Raw genomic sequence first — 27,661 nt, 5'->3', positions numbered from 1 at the left:
GACACAGACGTGCGACGGAAATCTGTCAATGCATTTTTTTTTTTGGTCTGCTGACGAACCATTAGACCTTTCAAAATTGCCTGCTTTTTTGGTTGAGGTTTTAGCAATTCTTTTGAATATTTTCCATGGTACGTGGAAGCTTATGACGTCCACGCTGTATTTTATAGTGAACCTGAACTGTTATTTTAATGAAATGTTGCTAAAATATGAGCTAGCTAAAGTTAGAGGGGCAAACAGCTGTAAATAATCAATGAGCGACTGCATATTTACTGCTTTTAATTCAACCGTATTTATAGATTAGAAACACTCACTTGTTGTAGTGCTCCACAACTCTTTTCCGTGAACTGTTTATTTACAGAAGCTCTTGGATAAAGTGCAATGTTTATATCACCTCTTCATTTCCCTGTCAGAAATAATGGGTCGTGGATATATAGTCCAAGATGATGTGGAGGGATATCTGTCGAAACTCTGTGAACAAAAGGCAGACCCAGTCACAGGACTGCTAATTGGACAGGTACCTGTGTATACTAACATCTGTCGTGTATTAGGCCATGTGTAAAAACAGAGGCTTTAGAACTTTGCATTCATTATACCAAATTTTTTTTATATGCAAAGAGTGTGTCTAGCGGTGGCATATGTAAAATTTGTTCAAGATATTGAATCAGGGCTACAACCAAAGTCCTTTTTAGAAGCAAGTAACAGTCACAAATACTTTGAATAATATTCCAATACGTTTGTCAATTGTGTTAAACTTAAGAAGTGAAATGAGAAAAAAAGAAAAGAAAGTGAATCTGTCTATTAGCCCTTCTGTCCATATAATATCAGAAAATAGTTGAAAAATACTAAAATCCTTTCAGGATGGAGTCCAGAGTTACTCAGTTTTATGTGAGCTGTGAAATGGTGAAAATGATTCTATGTTCTCAAAGATTAGATGGAAATTAATTAAATGCACTACATATAGTACTGTGCAGAAATATTTTGCCACCCCCATTTTCTGTGTTTTATTTCCAAAGATCCAAACATTCTTGTCATTTTTTATCATGGTCTTGAGCTGCAGTTCTTCAGGCTTTCTGAAGGTCTGTCTATTGCAGTATAGTCTCTGTATGTGACCATTTTCAGAGGAATGTTTCCAAGAACTGGACTGAAAATCCATGGCAGCAGGTCTTATGGAATGATGAATCCAAATTTGAAATCTTTGGTTCAAATTGTCAATATGTATTCAGACAGTCAGGAAAGTGGTGCAGCAACAATTGTCTACAGCCACCTGTAAAACATTGACGGAGCCTCTGTTATGGTTTGCTTCTGCATTGCAGTCAGTAATGTTGCACTCTTACTAAAGTGCTTGCTCATAGGGGGTCATATGATTGTTGGGGTTTTCTCTGTATTATTCTAGGGTCTTTACCTTGCAATATAAATCGCCTCAAGGCATTTTTTTTGTGATTTGGCCCTATATAAATAAAATTTAATTTAAACATCTTGACAGAGAAAAAAACAAAATGCAGAAAGTCAAGAGAACAATTCATGAAGACTGCGTAAAGAAATTACTAGAAAGCTGCCTAAGAGAGTTCATGCTGTGTTGAAGAATAAAGGTGGTCATGCTGAATATTGACTTTCAAGCTAGTTAGAATTATAACTGAGTTTTAGCCTGTATACTGTATTTCCATGTATATTTGCACATTTTCATAAATCACTGGACCTATTTCCAATTTTTCTGGCAAAATCTAAAGAAACAAAGAGTGGCTAAAGACTTTTGCACAGTACTGTACGCATGCTTTAAAATTAATACGCGAGCACCATATGTCACAATACGATAGGACATCAACATGCTGTGTGTGGAGTGAAGAGAGATTAATCAATATTACTGACTAAATATTTCAGAGCTCAACGCAAAGGGATTTTGTTGTCATGGCAATTCGGACCCCCCAAAAGGAGGAGTCTGCTGCAGCAGCTAGAAACTCTGTGGACAAGGAGTGGGTCACCGAGCATGCTCGACAGGTAGTTAAAGAGGGCCATGCCTCTCTTCCAGCACAAACTGATTTGATTTCAGCATGTATTATGCTCATGTATTAAATGAGGAGTGGAATGTGCTTTGAAATGAGCTGTGCACCTAGGTAGACGGACTTGCACACTGCTAGGGTTCATGTTTGCTATTGATTTCCAGGTGTCCAGGATGCTGCCTGGAGGCCTCTTTGTAGTGGGAGTCTTCATCATCACTGATGCAGATGCCAAGGACGCACTAACTACACTCCGACAGGTGAGAGTCATGTTGACACTGTTTCCAGCAAAATCATTTTGAAATTCTTGTAATGTGCTATAGCTTGTAGTGTGAAGTTTAATCGAAAATCAACTTAAGTGATTAGAAACGAGCTTTTTTGCCCATAATCCAGTTACTCTCTGTGGCTTTGACCTAAAGATAATATATCAAAATGAGCATTGTAAAATTTTTTACAATTTACTTTTTTTTTATCATTGTTTTAAGTGATTCTAAAAAATGTCCAGCCTATATGTCAAATTTAAAATAAAATGTTTTAATATGTCTGTCACCTGGTGCTTTATGCTCTCACTCTTGCTAAGCTCCAGTAGTGGTGACTTCCATGAATGTTAACACATAAGTGGCTGCACATAAATAGATAGTTCCACCAGCTGTGAATTCCAAAGCTTAAAAAAAAAAGAAAAATCATGGAGGAAATTCGACAATTTAAGTGCAGGAAACTTGCCTCCAAACCTCCAGTACTTGGCCCGATGTGAAAAAGTAATTGCACATAAACCTAATACCTGGATGTGCTACGTGTGGCAGCAAGAACTGGTATGTTTTTCGGAACATTATCATAAGTGATCTCGAGCTTCAGCGTACTGACTGATGGCCAGACGTTCTCCTTCAGGAGTTTCTGGTAGAGAACAGAATTCATAGTTCCATCAATTATGGCAAGTTGTCTAAGTACTGAAGCAGCAAAGTAGCTCAAAACCATCACACTACCACCACCAACTTTGACTATTGGTGAGATTTTCTTTTCATGAAATGCTGTTAGTTTTATGCCAGATGTAACGGGAATCAAACCTTACCAAAAACCTGAGTTTTGTTTTTTTCTCATTAGGCTACAAAATATTTTTTCAAAAGTCTTGGACATTTTCAAGATGTTTTTTCGGAAATGTGAGGCAAACCTTTGTGTTCCTTCTGGTCATAGACTTTGCCTTGCCATTCTCCCATGGATGCATTTTTTTTTACCAGTTTTGTCTTAGTGTTGAATGGATAATAATCACTATAAGTCTTTACAGTTCAGCACAGATTTGTTAAAAAATGCTTTATTTAATATTAAAATTTGCTAACAGGGTTAGCTTAGCTTGTTCAGATGGAAGACATTATGTGACTTTCATGTGGTTCAAGACTAAACACAAAGTGTGTGAAGAGCTAATTCAGTTTGATGGTGGAAATATTGTTGGAGCATGATTTTGTTCTTTATGTAGCTATAAAAGAAATAAAAATAATTCAGAGGTTTATTAGAAACTTTCTCACAAAAACACTAGCATCAGTGATCATCTCAACTTTTTTTTTTTTTTTTTACCAAAATGCAAACTTTCTTTTAGCTGATGTTGTTGAACTAATTAAAGCTCTAAACCCAGTCAAGTATATCTTAAATAACATTGATGACAAAGGTTTGCCTGAAAACCCTACAACTCCATAAGGAGCTTGCTTAACTTAACTTTAATACACTGGAAACAGTCTTTCAATTTGTCTTTGACATTTGCACTTCAGTGCTAGAATAATCCCCAACTCCAAAAGGAGTGAAATCAAATGTAACCACAGAAAAGTAAAAAATTGGTAACATCATGCAGCGTGTGTGTGTGTGTCTAGCTGCTGTTTGCAGTGGAAAATCTGATCTCCTCTGAGCACCTGTGGGACCCTGCAGATGATGATGTCACAGACTGTGTCACGCTGCACATCAATCCCAAAACCAGAAAGTATCCTTTTCATCAGCTTTGCCTTTGGCTCAGGTAGCTACCGTACAGTGTTTGTGGATGTTCTTTAACCCAGTGGACTAGAACTGTCTGTAGAACCTTTGACATCAAAGACCCCAAGGTCAGTTTGCATCTCTCATGTCTTACAGAAAAGCAGCTTCTATCTGCACAGCTCTAAAATATTACTCAAATGTGTACTGCCTTCAAAGAACATTCTTTGCTTTTCCCAAAACATGTAATCTCACAGTTTTGGAACACTATTTCAGTATGGTGTTATAAGTCTTATTCACTGAACAAGGAAATCTATTATGTTCTGACTTCACAAACACAGCAGTAAAGTCCTTCCACATTACATTTATCAGGGGTTGTGAATTAAACCTTTTAAAGTGAGATGTAGGTTAACAGTCTTGATATATGTTGTGCTGTTCTCTTTCATACAATGCTGTTGTTGTTGTTTATATGTTTTCCCAGAGTGTGGCTAAGCCTGCAGACTGGAAGTACCAGTCGGGTTTGTGCTCCTCCTGGGCCACCGTGTCATGCAGTCTAAATGTAGACATGCTGCTACCACTACCAAACAACAGAACCAGCACAGGAAATATGGAGGAATGCCTTAAGGTTGGAGCACACACTTATGCATGAGACCTTTTTTTTTCTTCATGGGAACAGTTCTGACTTGGTTTTCTGTTTCAGGAAGGACTGAAAGCGTGGGCACACCAGATTGAGAGCGGACTGTGTCTGATTGATGGAAAAAGGCTACCCGAGAACTCGGAGCTCACAGTGGGACAGGTTGTTTATGATACTTGAATGAATGAATAAATGCTTGATTGCTGGTTTAGGATCGATTATTTACACACTTTTATGTGCAAATCAATTCCAACATAGACTGCTGTGGCTTGATGTTAAATAACAAGTGATTTTTTGTTGAAAGGCAGCAAAAAAATTCTGACTTCCAGTGTTTTTCTCTAGAGGAGGAATGTGAGACAGACATACACAGCTCAGCTGCTCATCACAACGGTAAGAGACGCACTTTTCTACTCTAATTAAGCACTTAAAGCACTGTTTTTTTTACTACAAGCTTCATTCACCCAAGCACACACACATTCATACACCCATTTTTCTGTACCTAAACTCCATATCTAACATTTGCACATACACTCACATTCTGATGGATCCATAGGTGGAAACTTCAGTAGGTTTCCACCTATGGATCCAGTAGGTTAAGTATCTTGCCCAATGGTACTTTGACATGTAGACTGCAGTAGCACGTAATTGAACCACAGACCTTGTGACTGGTAGATGACACGTCACACAAGTAGTGGCAGTGAAGCCATAAATGGACACATGTGCTTGTGTTTGGTACATTTCTGTTAAAATTATACATATTTGCTGGAGTAAAGCTAAGTCAAGTTTTGAGAAGTTTGTGCATGACCATGAAATAAAATTTTGCCTTCCTTTATGTTAGGAAAACAAGAGGTTAACAGATGTGATTCAGCAGTGTGGCGGCAGCGTGTCAGTAACAGGAGCAATCCACAGCAGAGCTTATCTACACAGCAACAAGCCAAAGGCCAGACTGGCAGAGAAGGTAATTATTTAACATAAGGGTCGTTCCAGATAAAAGATCTGAAGTTCAACATCTGAGGAAAAAGAATGACCCACAAATGAAATGAAAACAGAATTTATTATTTTCTCATGGAAACCTCTCTTGCGGACAGCTGCTGAAGAGGGATGTGGTTTCTACGGTGGCCACGAGAGTTCAAATGATGCTGGAGGAGCTGCTGGCATCAGACCAGGAGAGCAAGGGCAGCTGCAGAGACAAACAACAGAAAGGTGCAGACACAGTATGCTCCACCAATCACTTGCTTACAGCTGTACATAGATAAGTTCAGGGTCATGGGTGGGTTTACTGCCAGCCAATGAACACATAGAGGCAGGATTTGAACACAGATAAGACCTGACCTCAACAGTACAAGGTGAGCAATTAGTAATGGATGGCACACGCTATTGTTAATCCCAAACCCCAATTTCATAGTTGGTCTGGTATGAACACAGTGTATCCACATGTATACATGTGGCCAGTGCTTCTCACAAGAATGACACTGCTTGTGTATTGTTAAGGGGGATCCAGACCTGTTAATCCATGTAAGTCTATGGAGATGAAACAGCTAAAATGATCATAACTCACTGAATTTTGAAGCAGTTTAGTTCAAATAGTACAAATGCTACAACTACAGCCCCAATTCCAAAAAGGTCAAGACATAAAAAGCATCAAATGTTTAAACTGTGAAAATGTAGCATTTTAAAATGTATCAAAGCACTGAGTGGGATGGCAGCAACACATCTCAAAAATGTTAGAGCAGGGCCATGTTTACCACTGTTTTCTCCCCAGTCATCTTTCAACAATACTATAAACATCTAGGAACTGAGGAGGCCGGTTGAGTGAATGAATAGTGGAATTGTAAAGTGCTTTGAGGGTCTCGAAAAGCGCTGCATAAATGCAATCCATTATTAGTATTATTATTATCTTTCTCCCACAATTCTTTAAATGAGTAAGGAGGAGGAATGAGGAGTAATAAGAAAAATGTTGTCTGTCTACACCTGATCACTTGATGGTGACGTCTTCAAAGCAACTTTTTTAGAATGAATGAAAGTTAGAAGTGAATAACCTTACTGTCATGTCTTAATAGATGAGCACCATTAGAAGAGATGTTAAAATCCACGACCTCTCAATATTAGTTACTGTACCTGCGCTTCTCTGTCTGTCCTTCAGAGCTGTTCTGCCTCCCCCATCGTATCTTTTGTCCACTAAAAGTGAGCGGGCCACTCTGTGTGTGTGACTACCAGTTCAGTGATGAGGGTTTATCTGAGGTGACTGAGCGGTTGAAGGAGATGCTGGACATTGATGCAGCCGAGGAAGACTTGGATACCAGACAGGAAATGACTTTTGAAATCACAGGGTGTGATATTACACCAGGTGGGCACAGAGTTTGTGTTTGTAAAGTAGTATTTTCACACCAAAACCTAATTTCTAGTTTGGGTATCAGTTTTCACTTTCTCCTTTTGTTGTCACGGTATTGTTTAAATGGTAAATGGACACATTTTTTTATATAGCGCTTTTCTACTCACCTGGAGCACAAAAAACACTACAACATGCGTCATTCACCCATTCATACAAGCACTTTTTATCCCTATGCTTAAGTGCTTTCTATCTGACTCACACACATCAGGATCGAACCACCAACCTTCTGATTACTAGATGACCTGCTCCACCTACCTCCAGACCAAATCTTAGTGCCATTACTATATGAATGCAAAATATGTAATTGTGACGTGCTGCTGCAGAGAACACGTGCCAAACTGCAGATATGAGGTCAGATGTATATTAATAAGTAATCAGTAATACAACAATAAATGGTTATTTTTGTTGTTAACAGTGGTGCGATGATAACTATCAGTTTACAGTTTATATTAATGATGTCTGTTGAAAATTCCCATCACAAAGTTAAACTGAAACAACAAATAATTAACAAGTTACTTAATGAAATCATCCTGACTTCACAAACTTACTCCCTAGCTGCAATATTTTATGACACTAACAAATTCTAACCGTTAAATCAAGTGAACATCTGTATGTGCACACTGATGGTACTTTAGTTATGCCATTTTCACAATAATCAAGCAGGAGTTGGTGATGAGGGATGTTAACCTAGCTGATCCAAATGTGTGTTGTATGTTTTCAGAGCCCACTCAAGAAAAAGTCGAGGCGCCAGAGCACAAGAAAAACTACATTGGTAAAGACCTCTCATCTACATTTAATAAATTGTGTTAGCAAGACATTTGCTTATTATATGTTTTGTATCATCCAATCGTCTTCTGTTAGGGCTCAGTATTCAAATAACTAAAGTCTATTGTGTAGTGCTTTGATAATGATTAACTATCGAAAATATATATATATATATATATATATATATATATATATATATATTTTAAAGGACATGCATGCTTGTGTACTCTGTCCTGACTGTCCTCCTTTTTGTTGTTTAGGTGTTGCCATGGCTACAGCTGTTGCCTTACTTGCTACTGCCGCCTCGGTGCTGTATCTCAATGACATTTGAGGAAAATGAAATAAAGAAATAGTGTTTTGTTTTGATCTTTTCTGCCAAGTGGATCTTGGTTGAATCAGAAGATAACAAAAAGGGCTGACTACAGTTATTTAAAAAATAAAAAATCCCCCAACTGAAAATAGCGTCCTGGGGATTTAAGCTATCTGTACAATGCTACAGTAGACACACAACCACCTTCAGGGAACATAAGCTAGTCTAGCTAGATATAGCAACTTGTTTCATACATAAAATGAACTGAGGGAGCGCACCGAGGCCCAGTATAAGACAAAGGATCGTTTTGAACTCTGAATTGTACACATACACTCTATTAGTACAAAAAATAAAAATCTGGGGGGGCTGGTTTAGCTCACTGGGAAGAACAGGTGACACGTGCTCTGTTATTCCATATGCCCAGGTTTTTACTGCCTCCCCCGTGTTCCTTCTTCTAGCTTTCCTGTCTTAGCTCCACTGTGCATTTGAAATAAAATAATAATGTGAAATAAAAGCTATGTATATAGCACCAGAAATGAGCAGAATTCCTCTTCAATAAGGAGGTTGAGTTTGCCACGTGAAATCACAGCCTGTGGTTGTGTCCTTGGCTGTGTTAAAGAGCACATGAAGCGCTAGATGTATAAAGGCTAATTTACACCATTGAGCCCTGCTCTCAAAAACTGAAATAGATGTAACACTGTCTGTTTAGCTGGATTTAAGAAATAAGTGAAACATGTTTAGCGCCATCTTCTGTAAGTGTGCTCTCCTCCACACAGTACTCAAAAGAGACAGACAGTGAAAGTGGACAGTATATCCTCTGTTTCTTAACATAAAACTCGGTATTGCGGCCAGGGGCAGCACAAATGTGATCCCCTTAAAGTGATCTTTAGTTTTAGTGTCCTTATTTTTCTCTCGTTATCGATTCTGTCACTAGTTAGCTAACATAAACTAATGTAAGTCTATTAACCGCAACCAACCACATGACAATCATGTTCCTTACTGTCAGAAGATGGCGCTAAGCTGTGTTAGATCTAAACCAGTAGAGACTATGGAGGAAGAATCAGTTATATTGCTACAGGAGAACTTGCTGATATCCAGTTGCTTGATCAGTCAAGTTCTGGCTGTCTTGAATAGCTGATCTCTCCTCTGTATGGAGAAGGAAGCGCCCGCAAAGTAGAAGAAAAGAATAGAGTCCTTGAGACAAAAAGGGTTAACACAGAACTGTTTACCAGATAGAAGAGGAAAAATATGCAGAGGTCCACTCCCCTCTTAGAGGTGGAGTTTGAACTTTGCCGTGGTCACTGTCTAGCTTACAAACTCTGGTGCAGTGAACCCAGAATCTGCTAGCTGCAGCCGAGTTTGTAAGCTGAACTTTAACCCTCATATGAGTGATAAGAGCTCTGCCTGTAAGTTCACCTCATCAACAGGTTGGCAGGAGAAAGTATGACGTTTGATGCCTTCAAACTGTGTGTCTAAAATTTTTGTTAAGAGGGGTGACGCGGTCGTAAGCTCTTATATAGTTCCACTTGTGAGCAGAGTAGTCCCGGACAGTGCTTCAGACCTCTAAACCACAACACCAACCACAATCTGCAGAGGATAATTTTCAACCTTTTAAAAGCTTTTATTCTGGAAGCTGGGCTGAAGCACCATGTTGAGTAAAGATCTTCCAGACATTGAGGTAAATTTGCTGTGTTATATGTTATAGCAGGATATTCTCATATGATATATACTAAGTGGAAAATGCAATGTATAGCATTCTCTAGCAACACATATACAGGTGTTGTGTGGATAACTGCGCTTCCAAAAATGTTTTCCATGCCATAGTAAAATAAAGTCATTCTAATTGTGTCCATAGAATTTTTATGAGTACAAATGGGGATTCAAAGATTATTCTCCACTAATCTAGAAGCTTAACAGTAGGCTAATTTGCACATGACTGGCCTCTAATTGTGACCATTTCACAAGAAAAAATTGAAACTATACATACAGCTGTGATCCTGGAATAACAGTAAGTCAGTCACAATCATATACAGTTTCATCAGACTTGCAGGCATATCACAGTTTTCAAATGGACTTCCGCCATGCACAGGGCACTGCATATCCTTTGAGTCCATCAGTTTCTCAGCACAAAGAGTACTTTCCTTACTGTGTGTGTCTTTAGAAAAGGCCTGTGTATAATTCAACATTCGGTTGCCCACAGGGTGAGACGTTTCTTTCTATAAGAAGCAAGCCTGACCGCAAAGTCACACGATGGAGATTCATTGGGTTACTCTTTTTACTAATGTAAAGTATTGACTTTAGTGTGAGAAGTGCCCTGGTGTGATTTAGATGATACTGAAATAGAAATGAAAGTATCCAGCGTTTTTAGGACAAAGTAAAAACACATCTTACTAATTTAGAAATTGGCTTCACTGAGCCACCCACAGTTTCTGCATGTCGCACACTGATGTGTTCTCTGCCTTGTGGCAAAATAATACATGTCAAAGTGACATGAAAATAAAATGTTTTATAAAATAAAAATGTTTTTTAATGAAATGAAACCGCTTCTGGAAACACAAAACAGATAAATAGGGGGAAAAAAGGCACTGTCAAAGTGCCTGAGAACATGGGTGTCTAAATGCTTTTTAAAGGAATTACTGAGTCACCTGATTTTTACTCTTTTAAAAGTCCTCTTGGGTGCACAGAGACATAGTACTTCACTGATATATTAAGGCCACGCAGGACACCTAAATTGAGAGTAAGAACCATCAGTTGGAAAGGGGAAAAAGCTTCTATCAGGTCAAGGAGCACCAACATAACTAAAAACGCTATACCCTGTCCTATCCAGAGTACCATTTGTGGGTCTCAGTAAGTCAAGATAACATGCTTACAAGATGAATATATTTTAACATTAAAGACCAGAAGAGTTATCAGAGATATACGACAGACCTATACATTGGCTAATCACTGTAACGTTGCAACGGTGAGGATTTAGTGGGTAAAATGCCGCACGATGCAGTCTGAACATGATCACCTGGTATTATGTAACAAGCCATGTGTTTGATTGTACAACCTATAGATAACTGACACAGAGGTCAAAGTGGAGATGTCAGTGTGCATATACATATATGTATGTATGTGTGTATCTATCTATAAAAAAAAAAAAAAAATTCCCCACTCGCCCCTGTGGGCGGTCAATCCTTCAAGCTCGGGTCCTCTACCAGAGGCCTGGGAGCTTGAGGGTCCTGCGCAGTATCTTAGCTGTTCCTAGGACTGCGCTCTTCTGGACAGAGATCTCCGATGTTGTTCCCGGGATCTGTCACCGCACCTAGTGCTCCGATTACCACTGGGACCACCGTCACCTTCACCCTCCACATCTTCTCGAGCTCTTCTCTGAGCCCTTGGTATTTCTCCAGCTTCTCGTGTTCCTTCTTCCTGATGTTGCTTTCATTCGGAACTGCTACATCGATCACTACGGCCGTCTTCTTCTGTTTGTCTACCACCACTATGTCCGGTTGGTTAGCCACCACCACTTTGTCCGTCTGTATCTGGAAGTCCCACAGGATCTTAGCTCGGTCATTCTCCATCACCCTTGGGGGCATCTCCCATTTTGACCTCGGGACTTCCAGGTTATACTCGGCACAGATGTTCCTGTATACTATGCCGGCCACTTGGTTATGGCGTTCCATGTATGCCTTGCCTGCTAGCATTTTGCACCCTGCTGTTATGTGCTGGATTGTCTCTGGAGCATCTTTACACACCTGGACCTGCACCTGGGGTCTTGCCTGGTGTGATAGACCCCAGCCTCAATGGATCTTGTGCTTAGTGCTTGTTCCTGTGCTGCCATGATTAGTGCTTCCGTGCTGTCTTTCAGTCCAGCTTTGTCCAGCCACTGGTAGGATTTCTGGATATCAGCCACCTCCTCTATCTGCCGGTGGTACATACCGTGCAGGGGCCTGTCCTTCCATGATGGTTCCTCGCCTTCCTCCACTTTCTTGGGTTTCTGCTGCCTGAGGTATTCACTGAGCACGCTGTCAGTTGGGGCCATCTTTGTGATGTATTCGTGGATGTTCCTTGTCTCATCCTGGACTGTGGTGCTGACACTCACCAGTCCCCGGCCCCCTTCCTTCTGCTTAGCGTACAGTCTCAGGGTGCTGGACTTGGGGTGAAACCCTCCATGCATGGTAAGGAGCTTTCTTGTCTTTATGTCAAGACAAGAAAGCTATATATATATATATATATATATATATATACACACACACACATATGGAGAGAGAGAGAGAGATAGACAGACAGACACACACACACACACAAATCATGGATGTCATGGACACCTGTTCTCATAGCTGAATGTATTAGTCCACATGGCGTGGATAACACACCTGTCAAGTCATCTTTGATGCTAAATGATAGACAGGCAACATCATGCCATGCAGACTTTTTTTCTGTGAAGGCTTATGCAATGCCAAAACATATTTTGTGTTAATTGCTGGATGCCTCTGTAGTAAATTATTCTGGGTGAACTGTTGACTAGCTGGATTTTCTCAGGTTTTAGCCCCATAGAAGTAGAAAATATTTTTAGTATTACTTTTAGTTAGTCTCATGCAAAGCCCTCTCCAAATTGTTTGATTTTAAAATCAAATAAATTATTAAATTATTACATTTTTGAATGATTTGATGTGTTATCACTGTACTTCCAATCAAGTATAGACTACAATGAACTGATTTTTTTAATCAAAATTTTATAAAATGTCCCATATTTTTGGAAACTAATGATGGCGTTGATATGCTAAGACCAGTTCAATAGATCATTAGCCACTAATGTTCAAATAGTCAAGGTCAGGTTGGATTAATACATTCAGTGATAATATTCTTTAATGGCAGAATTTACATGAATAAAATACTATTCAGTATTCCCTCATGTAACAAGGCGTCAGTGTGCGACAAGCTTAATTTCTCGATTTCTACTGTTATATATGAATGCAACACGTGACATTGGCTCAGTGCATCGACCTGGCACCTCATCATTATCTTATCATCTTGACCCCGACCATGAAAACAGCCAGACTTCCTAGAATGTTCCACAGTTTCAATGTTCTTGTCGGCAAATCTCAGCAAATGTGCTGTAAAGAAAAATAATGTTGTTACGGTCTGCATATTATGCAGACTGTGCAGTGTGAAGTTGAGGACCCAAAATGCAGACACAGAAGCAGGTAGGAATCAGAAGAAAGTAAGCCATTTTATTAGGCTGTAAAAAGTCCAACAAGCAAAACTTAATGTCTAAAAGGGAATTGCAAACTATAACAACAGGAACCTGGAATGAGGAAACGCAAGGGTGACTGTAGCTCAGGAGGTAGAGCAGGTCACCCACTGATCGGAAGGTTGGTGGTTCGATTCTTGGCTCCTCCAATCTGCATGTCAAGTATCCTTGGGCAAGATACTAACCCCAAGTTGCTCTCCGATGCGTCCATTGGAGAATGTGTGTGAATGTAGTTAGATAGCACTAAGTATAGATAAAGTGCTTGTGTGAATGTGGCATGTTGTATAGAGCGCTTTGAGTACTCCGAAAGAGTAGAAAAGCGCTACATAAGAATCAGTCCGTTACCATTTACAAGAAAATAGAGACTGACAAGGAATAAGAGGAAGCCAGCACTATATAGACACACAGAAGGGCACTGAGGGGAAATAGCTCAGAAAATAAAACATTTTCTGTGGAGAAACTGTGCCTCTTTAAGATGCTCTTTTTATATTCAATCATATTACTGACCTTTGACCAGTTATCCTAGTTAGTTGCAAAGTATTTTTCCAGCTGTTTCTTTCTAAGACCACTTACTTTTCCAGTCTTTTGTTGCCTTTGTTGTCTTTTGTTAACTTAATTATGATAATAATTATAATTGTATAAAGGAGCCTTTGAGGTGGTCTGGGCATCTGACAAGGATGCCTTGTGGGTGAGGTGTTCTGGGCATGTCCAACCAAGAGGAGGCCCTGGGGCAGATCCAGGACACTCGGTAGAGGTTTATCTCTCAGCTGGTCTAGGAAGCCTCTGTGCTACCTGGAAAAGCTAGATTAGGTAGTTTGCTACAGACTGGGCTTCTCTGCTTAGGCTGCTGTCCCAGCAACCTGACCCCATATAAGCAGAAGAAAATGGATGGATTATCATTATTAAATATGAGAAAATATATTTCATGAAATAATAAAAGGTTAGAAATATGTTTTATTGTGAAGAAAATATGGATGGGTTTGTGCCCCAATTTTTTTGGAATTTGGGGTTGTGGCATAAGACTTCTCTGAATATAATTATCTAGTTCCCTCTGCAACCATACCACTTTATAAAAACAAACACACTGGATGCTTTTCCTGGATCATTCCTTTGTATGTAAAGCAAAAATGTGAACCACTATGCTATGGAGCCACTTGAAATGCTAAAACAAAGTCTCTGGAAAATAAAAGAAGATTCTACTCATGTTTATTAGGGCGTGCAGTCTAAGAATCCAATCCTGTGTCTTTTTCTTTTCAGAGCATCCTAGCTCTGAATCCAAGGGTGAAGCATCATGCTCAGATCATATCCACAGCCAGTAAGAAGAAAGAAAAGAAACACTGGAAGAGGAACCCTGAAAGGAACTGCGGTGTAAGAAAAATACACAAACAAGACGTAGCTTCAATTAAAAGAGTATCTTTAGTCAAATCAGAGCATTTGCATAATTTAATGCTTGGAACATCATTCATCATCTTCACTCTTTTTTCCAGTCTTGTGTGAAGTTAGAAAACAACTTTGACGACATCAAGCATACAACACTGAGCGAGCGAGGAGCACTACGAGAAGCTCTCAGGTGAAGATTAATGAAGAGGCTACTTTATTTATTTGTTTTTAATGTAGCATATGTCACAAATATGATTTACATTCAACTTATGTTAAAAAAGACACCAAATTTCAGATGGTCACAACAAATGCAAGCTAAAGAAGAGTATTCTGATCATTGTCAGGCCAGTTCCACACATGTACTTTTTTTTTTTTTATCACCATTAGAGAAAAAGGGCAGCAGTGCAGTTGGATGAATCCAACTGTTAATTGAATAGCCATGACATTTGTACACACAATATAATAATAATCCATGCCAAAAGAAAGTTTTTTTTCCAGGACTTTCTTTATTTTTTCAGTTAGCTACACCATCATGACAAAATGTACAAAATGTACAAAATGTAAATTTTATTTATGAGACGAAATCGTGATAGTGACGTACTGGCACATTAAACTAAGACACTGTACATGAAAAGTATTATCTTAAATGTATCCATTATAATATTAGACATTACAGCACTACAAACTGTGTAACAATTTTGTTTCATTACAGCCTTATGGAATTATAGGTCTTATCAGTAACCTTCCATAGTCACGACTGCATTATGTATTAGTGCATTTTTGTTGGAAATTAATATTTTGTGTGTGGATGTTTTTTGTCTAAAATAACAAAAATCCTCCAAACTGTTTGCATGCAATTTTTATTTTTTAGAAATCTTACTTGGTTAAGCTGCAGAAACAAATGAAAAATTTGTGTTTAGATGTCTAAAATGTGCTGATGCTCCCTGTCAGAAGAGCTGCCCAACTAATCTGGACATCAAGTCATTCATTACGAGTATCTCCAATAAGGTAGAATCCACTCTGCACTCTTTCTGTCATGATCCCGAGTCTTGTACCCAGCGTTTCCTGTTTTGGACTTTTAGTTTTGGTTTATTTTATAGTCTGAGGTTGAGATTCTGTTCTTTGTTTGTTTACTCTTACTTTGGTTTCTCTGTTAATTATTTGTATTCCAAAGTCATCTTGGTTTCTTGTCTAGTTTATGTTGTCTTATCTCTGTCTCCACATTTATTCGCCTGTTCCCCAGTCGCGCCTCTGTTTCTCTCACTCCTTCTGTTCCCTGTATTTAGTCAGTCAGTGTGTGTATGTTCTCGTACTTCCTTTTTTACTTTGATAGTCTCCTGCCCTGTGTGTAGCATGTGCAGTTTTGTCCTCTGTCTCGTCAGTTAGATTATGTCCAGCTGTCTTCGCCAGGTTATTCCTCTTTGTCCTGGTTCCCTCGTGTGTATATATTGTCTGCATCTCCCTCATTCCTGGCTGTGTGTTCTGCCTGTGTGTTTAGTTTCCAGTTTGGTTTTGTATTTCATAAGTTCAATAATAAAGCTGTGTTTTTGAGTTAAGGTCCATATGAGAGTCTGCATTCTGGGTCCCCGATCCTGCCTTCACATAGCCTTATGTCTTCAGATATTCAAAGTAATACCAGATAGCAGTACTCTGATGTCAAGTGTGTGTATTTGTGTAACAGAACTACTATGGGGCAGCGCGTGCCATTCTATCTGACAACCCTCTGGGTTTGACCTGCGGAATGGTTTGTCCCACATCGGAGCTGTGTGTAGGGGGCTGCAACCTGTATGCTTCTGAAGAAGGACCCATTAACATTGGAGGGTTACAGCAGTTTGCTATTGAGGTACGACAGTTTTCAGAAAACACATTTCTAATCAATTATATTGATTTAACATCAGCCATGATGTAAACGTAGTGTATTAAAGACTATTCTTGGCATGTGCATTTGTGTATGTGTTTCTTTACAGGTGTTTAGTAAAATGGGCATCCCTCAGATAAGAAACCCCGAACTCCCACCATTCAATGAGCTGCCAGAGTCTTACCACACCCCTATAGCTCTGATTGGCTGTGGCCCAGCATCAATTAGTTGTGCTTCTTTCCTGGCCCGTCTGGGATATGATAATATCACAATATTTGAAAAACAGAAGTACACAGGAGGGCTGAGGTATCTTAACATTATTATTATATAAAATATTATAAGACAGTGTTCATTTCCCTCAAGCTGTTTTATACTGTATTGTTAGTTACTTGGGAAGTAAAGGTTCAGTCTTTTTAAAAAGAATTTTAGAATTGCACATTGAGACATGGGTAAACCTTTTTTAATATGTCTGCAAATTAGAGAGAGAAGCTGGCACGAGGACAGATGAAAGACACAATACCAACATGATAGCATTGGGGAGACAAAAATCATTCAAAGAGATATGTTCTTCTATGCAGCATGTCAGAAATCCCTCAATTCCGGCTTCCATATGAGGTCGTCCAGTTTGAAATAAACCTGATGAAGGACCTGGGAGTGAAGGTATGAAATGTGGCACAAGATACTGCTACGTATTTTTAAAATAGTATTTGTAGCATCCATTATATTAGTCTAATCTCTTTACATGAGTCAACAGTTCAGTTAAAACATTTTGTTTCTGTGGCGTCTACAGGTGGTGTGTGAGAAGGGCTTGGGTGTTAATGGAATGACTCTGACGTCCCTGAAGGAAGATGGATTTAAGGCTGTCTTCATAGGGATTGGTGAGTTTCACTTGACAACCATTATGAATAGATTCCAGTTTAGTTCCCTGTAAATTCATCTGGAATCTGGATGTGTCTGGATATTATGCACATTTCTAAAAAGTTATAATAAACTGCTGAATTACATCAACCATCAAATTTGTTTTTCTGCATGCATTTTAAGTCCTCATCAAGTCCTGTTTGCATGTGTCTGTGAATGTGTGTGTGACACCAGGTCTCCCACAGGCCAACAGAGCTGAAATCTTCAAGGGTTTAACTGTGGATCAAGGATTCTTCACTTCTAAGGACTTTCTGCCCATGGTGGCCTCTGCCAGCAAGAAAGGTACTACTTAATTTTTGTTCCTCTACCAGTCCACAGGATTATAGTTCACATGTGCAGTAACAAAGTCACAATATACACATTATTTATATGAAGTCACGATCCCAAACATACGACAATAGCATCACTTCACAGCCTTTGATCAGCGCGTAACTTTTCATGTGTTAGTGTATCCGCACATACTCATTCATTCATACAGTACTTTTGCTGGTGACGTGGTTTTTTACATTTTGGGCTCTCTGTCGCTTTGCCTAGGTATGTGTCAGTGTCGCTCCTCTCTGCCAGAACTAAAGGGAGTGGTGATAGTTTTGGGGGCCGGTGACACTGCATTTGACTGTGCCACCTCAGCCCTTCGCTGTGGAGCCAAAAGAGTGTATGTCTGCTTCAGGAGGGGATTCACCAACATTAGAGCTGTTCCTGAGGAGGTGCTGATGAGAGGCAGATGGATCAACTGACGCAGCATACAGACAGATTACCAGATGAGTGTACTGATATGTATGACGTTTTTTCCTCTCAGATGGAGTTGGCTAAAGAGGAGCAGTGTGAGTTCCTTCCTTTTCTGTCTCCCCGTGAGGTCATTATGAAGAATGGGCATGTTGCTGGGTTACAGTTCTGTCGCACTGAGCTGACTGAGGAAGGTGACTGGGTTGAAGACGAGGAGCAAATTGTCAGACTGAAGGCTGATTACATAATCAGTGCTTTTGGATCCATGTTGAATGAGCCACAAGGTAATGAGTAATCAGCTGCGCAACACATTACCCAACTTTTTGCTTCACCTTTAACTAGAAGAAGTAATGACAAATCCAGATGTAATTGTAAAACTTTGGTTTCTGAGTGCTGGTTTGTCTTTTTTAATTTTACATTTTTTTTAAAATATACATTACTGAGCTAGTCTCTTGACCAACTCCCAGTTTCTTAACATGGGAAATAGGTGCAAAACCTGTAATTTAAATACAGCACAAAAACGTTGTTCTCTGTTAGGTGTAGACAACACTAGTTCATCTTTTGAGTAAGGAACCTTTTAATGTTTGGTCAATGTTCAGAGGCTTGACTCACAAAAGCACATTTCTCTGAAAATCATCAGTTAAAAAGACCTGGAGTACCAGCAGCCCAAAACAACAGTCAATAGCAGAATAAGCTTCTTTGGTACTAGCAGATGAGATTTTTCAAGTTTTTCCACATACTAAAATTTGCTGCTCAACCCACAAATGCATTTTCCTTTCAGGTGCAGCACCATTTAAGGGGGGATTTTCCAACAGTAGAACATTTATTGCAAAGAAGCATTTTTACAGCAAAGAAAATTGACCAAACACAAATTTCCTTACTCTTTGTGCTAAACTTAGATGAGATGTTAATCAGTATAGCTTGCTATATATTCTGTCAGACTAGGGAGCAAGCAAATTCATCTAGATTTTGTATTATTACATAACAAAATTAAATCTGTAATGGTTTGAAAGTTTGCAGGTGATGTTTAGACTGAGGCAGAGCATGAAACTGACTGATATGCTGGGTGCTTGTAGTGACTGAGGCCATGACGCCTGTGAAGCTGAGTCACTGGGGTACTCCAGAGGTGAACACAGGCACCATGCAGACCAGTGAGCCCTGGGTTTTTGCTGGAGGAGACGTCGCTGGTTTGGCAAACACCACAGTGGAGTCAGTGAATGATGGCAAACAAGCCTCGTGGCATATTCACAGATACATACAGGTAAGTCTGCTAAGACTCTAAACACCAATGAGTTCGATAAGGAGAGATCATTTGGAAGAACCGAACAAGATTTACTGAGATGGAAAAATGAAGGAATTTGGCGATTAGACTCCAATGACCCGTTATCACAGAAAAGAATCCCAGTAGCGATAGGATTTAGAACAGGAAACCCCAAAACATAGGCACTGGTGGTGTTGGAGATGGAGAGGTGGTTGGTTGCATGAATGAGAATCCGATGGAAAAGCACAGATTTTAAACCATTCAGAATGGAGGCTGCTTGCCTTCTTTGATCCAATCAAAAAGGTGACTGGGCTAGTATAATGATGACAGCACTGAGTTTGACAGCATGGGAAGGTTATAGTGAACATCTAGGAAAGCAGGCATATGAATGACTGCAGATCTTCCTTACTGAACTTGTGCCTATTAATGGTTTGTTTAGTGTCCATGTACAATTTTTGTACCTCATGCATAATACACAAAATATCATACCAATAATGTTACCAAAAATATTTATCCCTTCTCTTTTACTTGCATAGTCTCTTCATGGACAAACAGTAGACCCAGTTCCAAAGTTGCCATTGTTCTACAGTGCTATAGACCAGGTGGACATCAGCATTGAAGTTTGTGGAATAAAATTTCCAAATCCGTTCGGCCTGGCCTCTGCCCCTCCTACCACTAGCACAGCCATGATCAGAAGAGCTTTTGAACAAGGATGGGGCTTCGCTCTGACTAAGACATTTGGACTGGATAAGGTACCACACATGCAAACAATGTACCAAACCACCAGTCACTAGAACGACTATACTTGCAGGCATTAAAGAGATTTATTCACCTGAACATGTATTTTACGATACCTTACAATAAATCATTGTAACATATCAATATTTCCTCCTTGCAGACCTTTGCTGTTTTTGCATTTTTATATTTTTCCCATACCAATTTATTATGTAACCTCAGATTTATTCCTCAGGAAATTGTGAGCTTACAAAAAAAAAGGAAAAAAAAGTGATTTGTTTAGGATTCTTTACCAGATGAACACAAGTAAAAGCTTCAGAAAGAAAAACACGAAAGCTTTGTTGTGTCTAGCAAGTTTCACTTTAAGGACCCCAAAAAAAGAAGTTAACCTCATGAATGGGCTCTATAAATCTGTGTCTTTAGGATCTGGTGACCAATGTGTCTCCTCGAATTGTGCGTGGTACAACATCAGGCCCTCTTTATGGGCCCGGTCTGGGCTCCTTCCTCAACATTGAGCTCATCAGCGAGAAGACAGCAGCCTACTGGTGTCAGTCGGTTGCTGAGCTGAAAAAAGACTTCCCCAACAACGTAAGTTTGATATTACATCATACCTTTCCTTGGTGATAAGCTTGTTGTTGCGCGCGCGTGTGTGTGTTCAGCTGAATGAAATGTATGTCTCAAAAGTTGATTCTGTTCATCTGAACGTAGCGTTTTGTGGGAGAAACGTTTCGTCACTGATCCAAGTGACTTCTTCAGTCTCAGCTGACTGCAGGTGAAATGCATGATGATTTTAATTAAATAATGAATATACATTTACTTATTTTTCTGGATTGTTTCTGTACCATATCACATATTTCTTACTTTGATTTTTTTTTTCCATGAGCTTCATTCCATCACATGTGCTTTACCAGACATTTCATGTGCATGTTCTCTAGCAGTGTCCATTTGCACCACTGTACCAAAATTCACCCAAGTTTGAAGTACAAAGTTCTAAAATAAGTCTAAAATGTGTGATGTTTAAAAATCGAAAAAAAAAAATCCCTCTGTGTCCATCAGGTGGTGATTTCTAGTATAATGTGTGGTTACAACGAGGAAGACTGGACAGAGCTGGCCAAGATGGCTGAGGTGATAAAAACAATATACCACTATAATCATAAACATTTTTACAGAATATGTAGTCTAATGATGATTTAATTTAATTGTAAAAATAACAAATGTATGTGTTTAGGAGTCGGGAGCAGATGCTTTGGAGCTGAACCTCTCTTGTCCTCATGGGATGGGAGAGAGAGGCATGGGACTGGCCTGTGGACAGGTACGCACACAACTGATGAAGAAGAAAAAAAAAACAAACAAACAAAAAAAACAAAACACCCAAATATACAAGGGAGGAAATGGATGTAAGAACAATTAAGTTTGAAGTTGTAACCATTTATTCATTTGTTGTGTCATCAGGACCCAGTGCTGGTAAGGAACATCTGTCGCTGGGTGCGTGAGGCCATTTCCATTCCATTCTTTGCTAAACTGACACCAAATGTTACAAATATTGTTGACATCGCCAAGGCAGCCCATGAAGGTAACCACACTTCACCTTTTCATTCAGTATCATTTTACATTGCTCAGTACTAATCCACAATGTAGCGAATGATTAGCAGATGCCTGTTAACAAGTCTGTAAATGTTGTGCTGTGTTATAGGTGGAGCGGATGGAGTCACAGCCACCAACACGGTCTCAGGTTTAATGGGACTCAAAGCTGATGGCGCTCCCTGGCCAAGTGTTGGTTTGGAAAAACGCACCACATACGGAGGGATCTCCGGTAAGTGCACACACATGGTAAAGTATAGTGCAGTGCTGAATAAACTTATTTATCACATTAATGGTGTGTTCAGGTAATGCCATCAGGCCCATTACTCTCAGAGCAGTGTCAGCCATCGCCAGAGCAATTCCAGGTTTTCCTATTCTGGCCACCGGGGGTATTGACTCAGCAGAGAGCGGACTACAGTTTCTTCATGCTGGGGCTTCACTGTTACAGGTGATAACCAATTTACTGTAACAGGTTTTGCCGTTTAATAAAAGTTGATCACAGACCAGTCACTTAGATCAACTGTCTCATTCTGTCGGGATACCACAGGTGTGTAGTGCAGTTCAGAACCAGGACTTCACATTGATTGAGGATTACTGTGTGGGTACGTAACTGCTTTTTGGCTGAGCTTTACAGGCATTCATTTACGTTTTTAGAGCTTCAAAATATTTACTTTTGTATTATTGTGACATTACACCTGTTTAGGTCTGAAGGCCTTGCTGTACCTAAAGAGCCTAGAGCTAAAGGACTGGGATGGTCAGTCACCTCCAACAGCGAGCCATCAGAAGGGAAAACCAGTTCCCAGACTCGAAAGCCTGGTTGGAAAGGTACAACTAAACAGTTATAGTAACTTTTTGGTCTTTCTTGGCCTTATGTCAACCCACACCTGAATGCTTCAGGCCAGCAAACTGCCAAAACCATCTGCTAGCTGCTAGTAGAGGTACTCCCGTTTGCTGATGACAATGAGTTAACCAGCTGCATCTTATTATCATTGCCAGACTGGTACTTACCCTCTTAATTCCTGAGGAAGCAGTAAGAGTGCAATTAGTTTTGCTTCTGCTTCCAGTTAAAATTTTGTTAAATAAGTACTGAACCTGGGTAATGTGTAATGTGTTGTTATTTTCCTTAGGTTGTATTTAACCAATTTTAAAACATGCTAGAGACCAGATTATTTTTATTACGTCCTGACATTTAAAACCTTGAATCAAAAGAAGATGCCTGTTCTTTTTCACATTAAATGGTTATTTGTCTAATAACCATTTGTCACCTCTTAATGGTCAATGTGCATGTGTTTAGAGTCTCCCTAGCTTTGGTCCATACCTTCAGGAGAAGACGGAAGCCATTGCTGCGTGCAAGAAACAACTCCGAGATGCTGGTGAAACCAATGTGGTGGAATCCAACGTCAGCCGGGTCAACGCGCCCCAGAAGCCTGTTCCTCCAGTCAAGGTCCATACGCATACATGTGCTGCACGTTGAGTTCAATAAAGCTATATGTCACAGTCTGGCTGAGAGACTGTAAGGAGTGAAGAAGGTGGACCCAAGTGTAGACACGCAAAATAACAAAACTTAATATTAACTGAAGAATAAGCCTGGACTTATAAAGCAAAGAGCAGAACTAAATCGTAATCTAAACCGGGTGAGCTAAACATAACAAAACCCTGGAACATAGAAACCTGGCATGAGTTCATAAGCTTGGGAGCATGATATGGAAACAAGGTAAGGTAACAGAGGCTGTATCCCAATTCAGTGTCTGCAGCCTTAAAGTACGCAGCCTCAACGATCCTCAAGGGCCGCGTACTCAAAGACCGCTAAGGCCGGAAGTGCGAGGCTTGTGAAATGGGACGGTCTAGCCTCCGTCGCGTTGCCCAGGTTGCCTAGCAACCATGATACTAACAGCTGGAAACTTTTCAGCATTGTTTGACAGAAATGAAGGAGAAAACCTTTTGTTCATTTGTTTGTTTGTTTCTACATGAGCTTTGATCATTCTCTGTAAGATTAAGCTCAGCTATTGAACAGCGTATATTTCAAAGTAAAGGCTTTAAAACCAAGTTAGTACAAACGTCTCTAATGTCACATAACTTTGCCGACATGTGGCCAACAGTTTTAATGTTTTTTGTTTTTAAACATTTGCACATAAATAAGTGACATAATATTCAGTACTTACTTAAAGTTTACTCTTCGGGCGCCCCTCATCCGCCGTTTTTTTTCGGCAAAATTATCCACACCCACCGCCGCGCTATGCATTCTGGGATAGTGTGGGCCACGAAGTCTACACCGCCACATCCTTAAAATTCAGGGAAATGAAGGACGCATTTGAGGGCCGCATTTCGAGCAGCCTTTGAATTGGGACAGCCTTCGTCGCGTCGCTGTGACGTAATCGGCCTTAAAATGCGGCCTTTAAGGCTGCAGACCCTGAATTGGGATACAGCCAGACACTCAGGCAGGGAAACACATGGGGAAACAGCTGACACAAATGAGCATAACGACTTCACAGTGGAAGAGTAAAATGAAACACAATGAACATAGAAACACAAGACCTCTTCAAAATAAAACAGGAAACATGAGACGCAGACATGACAATACAAACTTGACAACCTGAAATCACAGACAAGAAATACATGAGACTAACCAGAAGACATAAGTGAAACATAACTAGATTAAACTTGAGGCAACTAAATAATGAACCTAGAACTTAACATTATCTTCAAAATACAACAAAAGAGATCAAAAGCCGAATGAAAGGCTGGGTCACAGACAGACCCAGCCCCTGACACTGCATTTGGTATTTAACCATAAATGTGTTTTTATGTATGTGTGTGGTGACGGGTTGTGTTATAGGACGTGATAGCCAGAGCACTCCGCCACATTGGAGCATACCAGGAACTTAACAACATGGAGCAGGTACACAGTTCTCATTCATTCACTCTAACCAGGTAATATTCTGACCATTGTAGTGATTTATAGGAAAAGATAAATGAACAAAAGGTCATTGCACCACATGTGTAATCACTTTTTATTTTCTAAATCAGGTTTTCTTCTCATGATCACAGATAGCAGTAAAATATAATTTATCAATATCACAACAACAACAATGGCCTTTCCCTGTGCTCTCAGGTCCAGGCTCTTATAGATGAAGAGATGTGTATCAACTGTGGGAAATGTTACATGACCTGCAATGACTCTGGATACCAGGTATGTTTTTCTACTATATCCAGACAGTCATCACTTTCTTGTTTTTCAAGAGATGTATCTGCTTCAGTCCCATAATGTGACTCTTATTTCAAGGCTATAACATTCGACCCTGAAACTCATCTTCCATCCGTGACTGACAGCTGCACTGGCTGCACTTTGTGCCTCAGTGTCTGTCCCATCATAGACTGCATCAAGATGGTCAAAAGGAAAACAGCCTACAAACCCAACAGAGGTGTACCTATTAGTCCTGTCTGCTAAAGGCGAGGATAATAATAAAACAAAGACATCCAACTGGATTGTCTTATACAGTAAATTAATTTGTGTGAAGTATAATCTTAGTTTGAAAGCCCAGCTCCAGTGGCACCACTGAGCAGAGAGGCAGATAACATCACAATAATTGTATAGTATATATAGTAAGTGTATGTCAATAATTCCACTCTGATTTAGTTGGTAAATCTGAATCTGACTTTGTTTTTATTCTCTTGTAGAAAATCATTTCAATGTTAAAAAGGCATTTACAGAATGTCAAATTAATTCAAGTCAAATGAAATGCTCCCCAAATAAGTTCTGTGATTTCAAATGTCTGTATTTTTGGATACAGAAAATATCTGTAAGATGGAGCACATTTTTCTACAAATTTGTGAGATTGTGTAAAAAAATTAACCAACATAAAAATATTCTGTTATACATGTGTTATCAGGAAAATGTTGTGAAATGTTAAAAATAAAAGCAACCATTACTTTGTGTCAAGTTATTTTATCATCCTAATACATACATTATATCTATTCAAATATTTAAGTACAGCTTTGTTGTGTTTTTGATATTTGGTAATATTCTTGTTCCTATATATTCATATATATTCATGAAAGTTGCATTAGTGCATGTAAACAACATACATTCTGGGCTGGTTAGATTATACTATTTTTAGGTAGTTTGTCTCTATTTTTATGAAATTTTAATAAGTAATTTTGAATCCAAAATCTGCAAAGTCACTAATAATTTGTTCACAGGAAATGTTTTATGTTCTATATAATGAAGAAAGTGTGAAATAATGCTCATCTATTTCTGTATTCAGGTTCTGTATGTGGTTAGACAGTAGTGCTGTTAATAAATATCTTTAGTGTTTTCACATTACCAAGAGCTCAGTTAAGTCTCACTTGATTATGCAAAGTAAGACCAGGGAGTTAAGTTTGAGGTTAGTAGACAGTTTACCTCTAATTTCTGTAAACGGTAAGAATTCCATGGCTGAAATAAAAGTTTGTTTAGAAGAAGAGTTTAGTTAGGCTGGAAGCTTTTTCTTGCTGAAACATTTTGAAACAACCTTTGAAATGGTTTGAAAATATTTCCCTTGAGTATTTGGTTAGTTACTTTTTAAAATGTAGCATTAAATTCAGGAAAAACATTGCCACCTTTTCCTCATCAATTCAAGAAGCTAAAAATCACTATTTTGGAAAACACAATTTTTTTTTTTTTAGATTTCCTCTTTTTTGCACTAGGAAATGTGCTTTGTTCTCTTACTAATATTAGTCCCTTATCACCCTTAAAAAAATATTTTAACATGATCGTTAACTAGACTAACTAAGAACAATATTCATTTAAAAGATTTCATTCACTTCATGAAACTGGGGTTGTATAAAATACATTTTAGATATTTTAGAAAAGGTTTTGTTCTTCGCTATAAATCTGCACATTTAAATGTTTTTTTATGAGTCTTTGACCTTGCCACTGGTCCGTGGGGTAATTCATCTCACCCTAGAAGCTGAAATTTACTATTTTTCACTATGTCCTGCTTACACACTCTCTTTGTTTCAGCTTTACTTTTTAACAAAAAAAACCCCCAAAAAACAGTTCGCCTTCTCATCATCATCCTGCTGTGCTCTGGTAATTTTTCAGAAATCATCCCATATATAGCAGATTTATTAGTTCTGATGTTTGTTTGTTTTTTTTAAAAAAAAAAAGACATCCGTAATATATGCTTGTGTCTGTCTGTTCAGGAAGACAAAACAAACGTTCAAGTAGGAGCTATGTCTGTCAAGAGAACACAGTACAATATGATCCACAAGTAGCTTCACAAACAGACATAGTCATTTCTGTAATTTATATCCCTATCCATTCCACTGTAAAGGATGTGACTGATTATGATTGTGAAGGCGATGCTCACCTCTGACACCTGGTCAGTGCTGGGCCTTTTTGCAGGTGCACAGGGGCATATATTCATATCATTGTCCCACACTTTCATTATCACCCGTGTGACATTTCAGGTATGCAGTCTCCCAGTGGCTTTTCTGTCTATGTGAACTGTAAATTCACCATAACCGCTGCTGCTTACTTTTACTTCTATGCAGAAAGAACTTCTTTTTCCTTTGGGCTCCACCCTCCAAATTGTCAAAAGTTACCCCAATTTACCAGCGGAATTCAGCATTAAGAGCATAGCTGCCTGTTAGAGCTGGAATCTGCTGCAGTGCTCACCAAGCAGACACTCTCACAAGCATGCTGTAGACTTCTACAGGACTGGGTTGTTCCGTGTGCAAGTGGCAGTGAATGAATACCTGTGTCTGTGAAATTAAATTATTTGCTCATGATTTGATGTTTTATCCTACGCAGGGATTTTAACATAAATATAATTCAAGCATATGAGTCTGTAGAGATTCATTTGCTTTTGGAGCCAGCTTCAAGCAGCCTCTAAAATTCTACAGTCGATCTCCCTTTCCCCTCCTCAGCAAAGGTT

General features: G+C 39.2%; 2 protein-coding genes across 2 annotated transcripts; both read left to right on the top strand.

Annotated features, from left to right (window-relative positions):
* Positions 1–8: 8 nt before the first annotated feature.
* On the top strand, positions 9–9,896 carry odr4 (odr-4 GPCR localization factor homolog). Its single transcript, XM_084912746.1, has 14 exons — positions 9–128; positions 411–514; positions 1,879–1,995; positions 2,162–2,254; positions 3,854–3,960; positions 4,042–4,078; positions 4,429–4,572; positions 4,648–4,743; positions 4,924–4,971; positions 5,420–5,539; positions 5,670–5,784; positions 6,725–6,928; positions 7,695–7,745; positions 7,999–9,896. The coding sequence occupies exons 1-14, from the start codon at positions 29–31 to the stop codon at positions 8,067–8,069; spliced, it is 1,407 nt and encodes a 468-aa protein (XP_084768872.1). The 5' UTR covers positions 9–28; the 3' UTR covers positions 8,070–9,896.
* On the top strand, positions 9,613–25,672 carry dpydb (dihydropyrimidine dehydrogenase b). Its single transcript, XM_084912745.1, has 25 exons — positions 9,613–9,726; positions 14,545–14,655; positions 14,775–14,857; positions 15,588–15,675; positions 16,349–16,510; positions 16,635–16,831; positions 17,104–17,185; positions 17,316–17,403; positions 17,618–17,725; positions 17,978–18,147; positions 18,240–18,450; positions 19,243–19,427; positions 19,964–20,179; positions 20,586–20,750; positions 21,219–21,287; positions 21,391–21,474; positions 21,615–21,735; positions 21,856–21,975; positions 22,049–22,191; positions 22,291–22,345; positions 22,447–22,568; positions 23,038–23,187; positions 24,580–24,642; positions 24,856–24,933; positions 25,027–25,672. The coding sequence occupies exons 1-25, from the start codon at positions 9,697–9,699 to the stop codon at positions 25,189–25,191; spliced, it is 3,066 nt and encodes a 1,021-aa protein (XP_084768871.1). The 5' UTR covers positions 9,613–9,696; the 3' UTR covers positions 25,192–25,672.
* The last annotated feature ends 1,989 nt before the right edge of the window (positions 25,673–27,661 follow it).

The sequence above is a fragment of the Perissodus microlepis genome, chromosome 18 (assembly GCF_051167445.1).
Source record: "Perissodus microlepis isolate ML-2025 ecotype Zambia chromosome 18, ASM5116744v1, whole genome shotgun sequence".
In the NCBI taxonomy this organism is placed as follows: Eukaryota; Metazoa; Chordata; class Actinopteri; order Cichliformes; family Cichlidae; genus Perissodus; species Perissodus microlepis.
The sequence above is the reverse complement of the archived record's forward strand: the minus strand, read 5'-3'. Positions and strand labels throughout refer to the sequence as shown.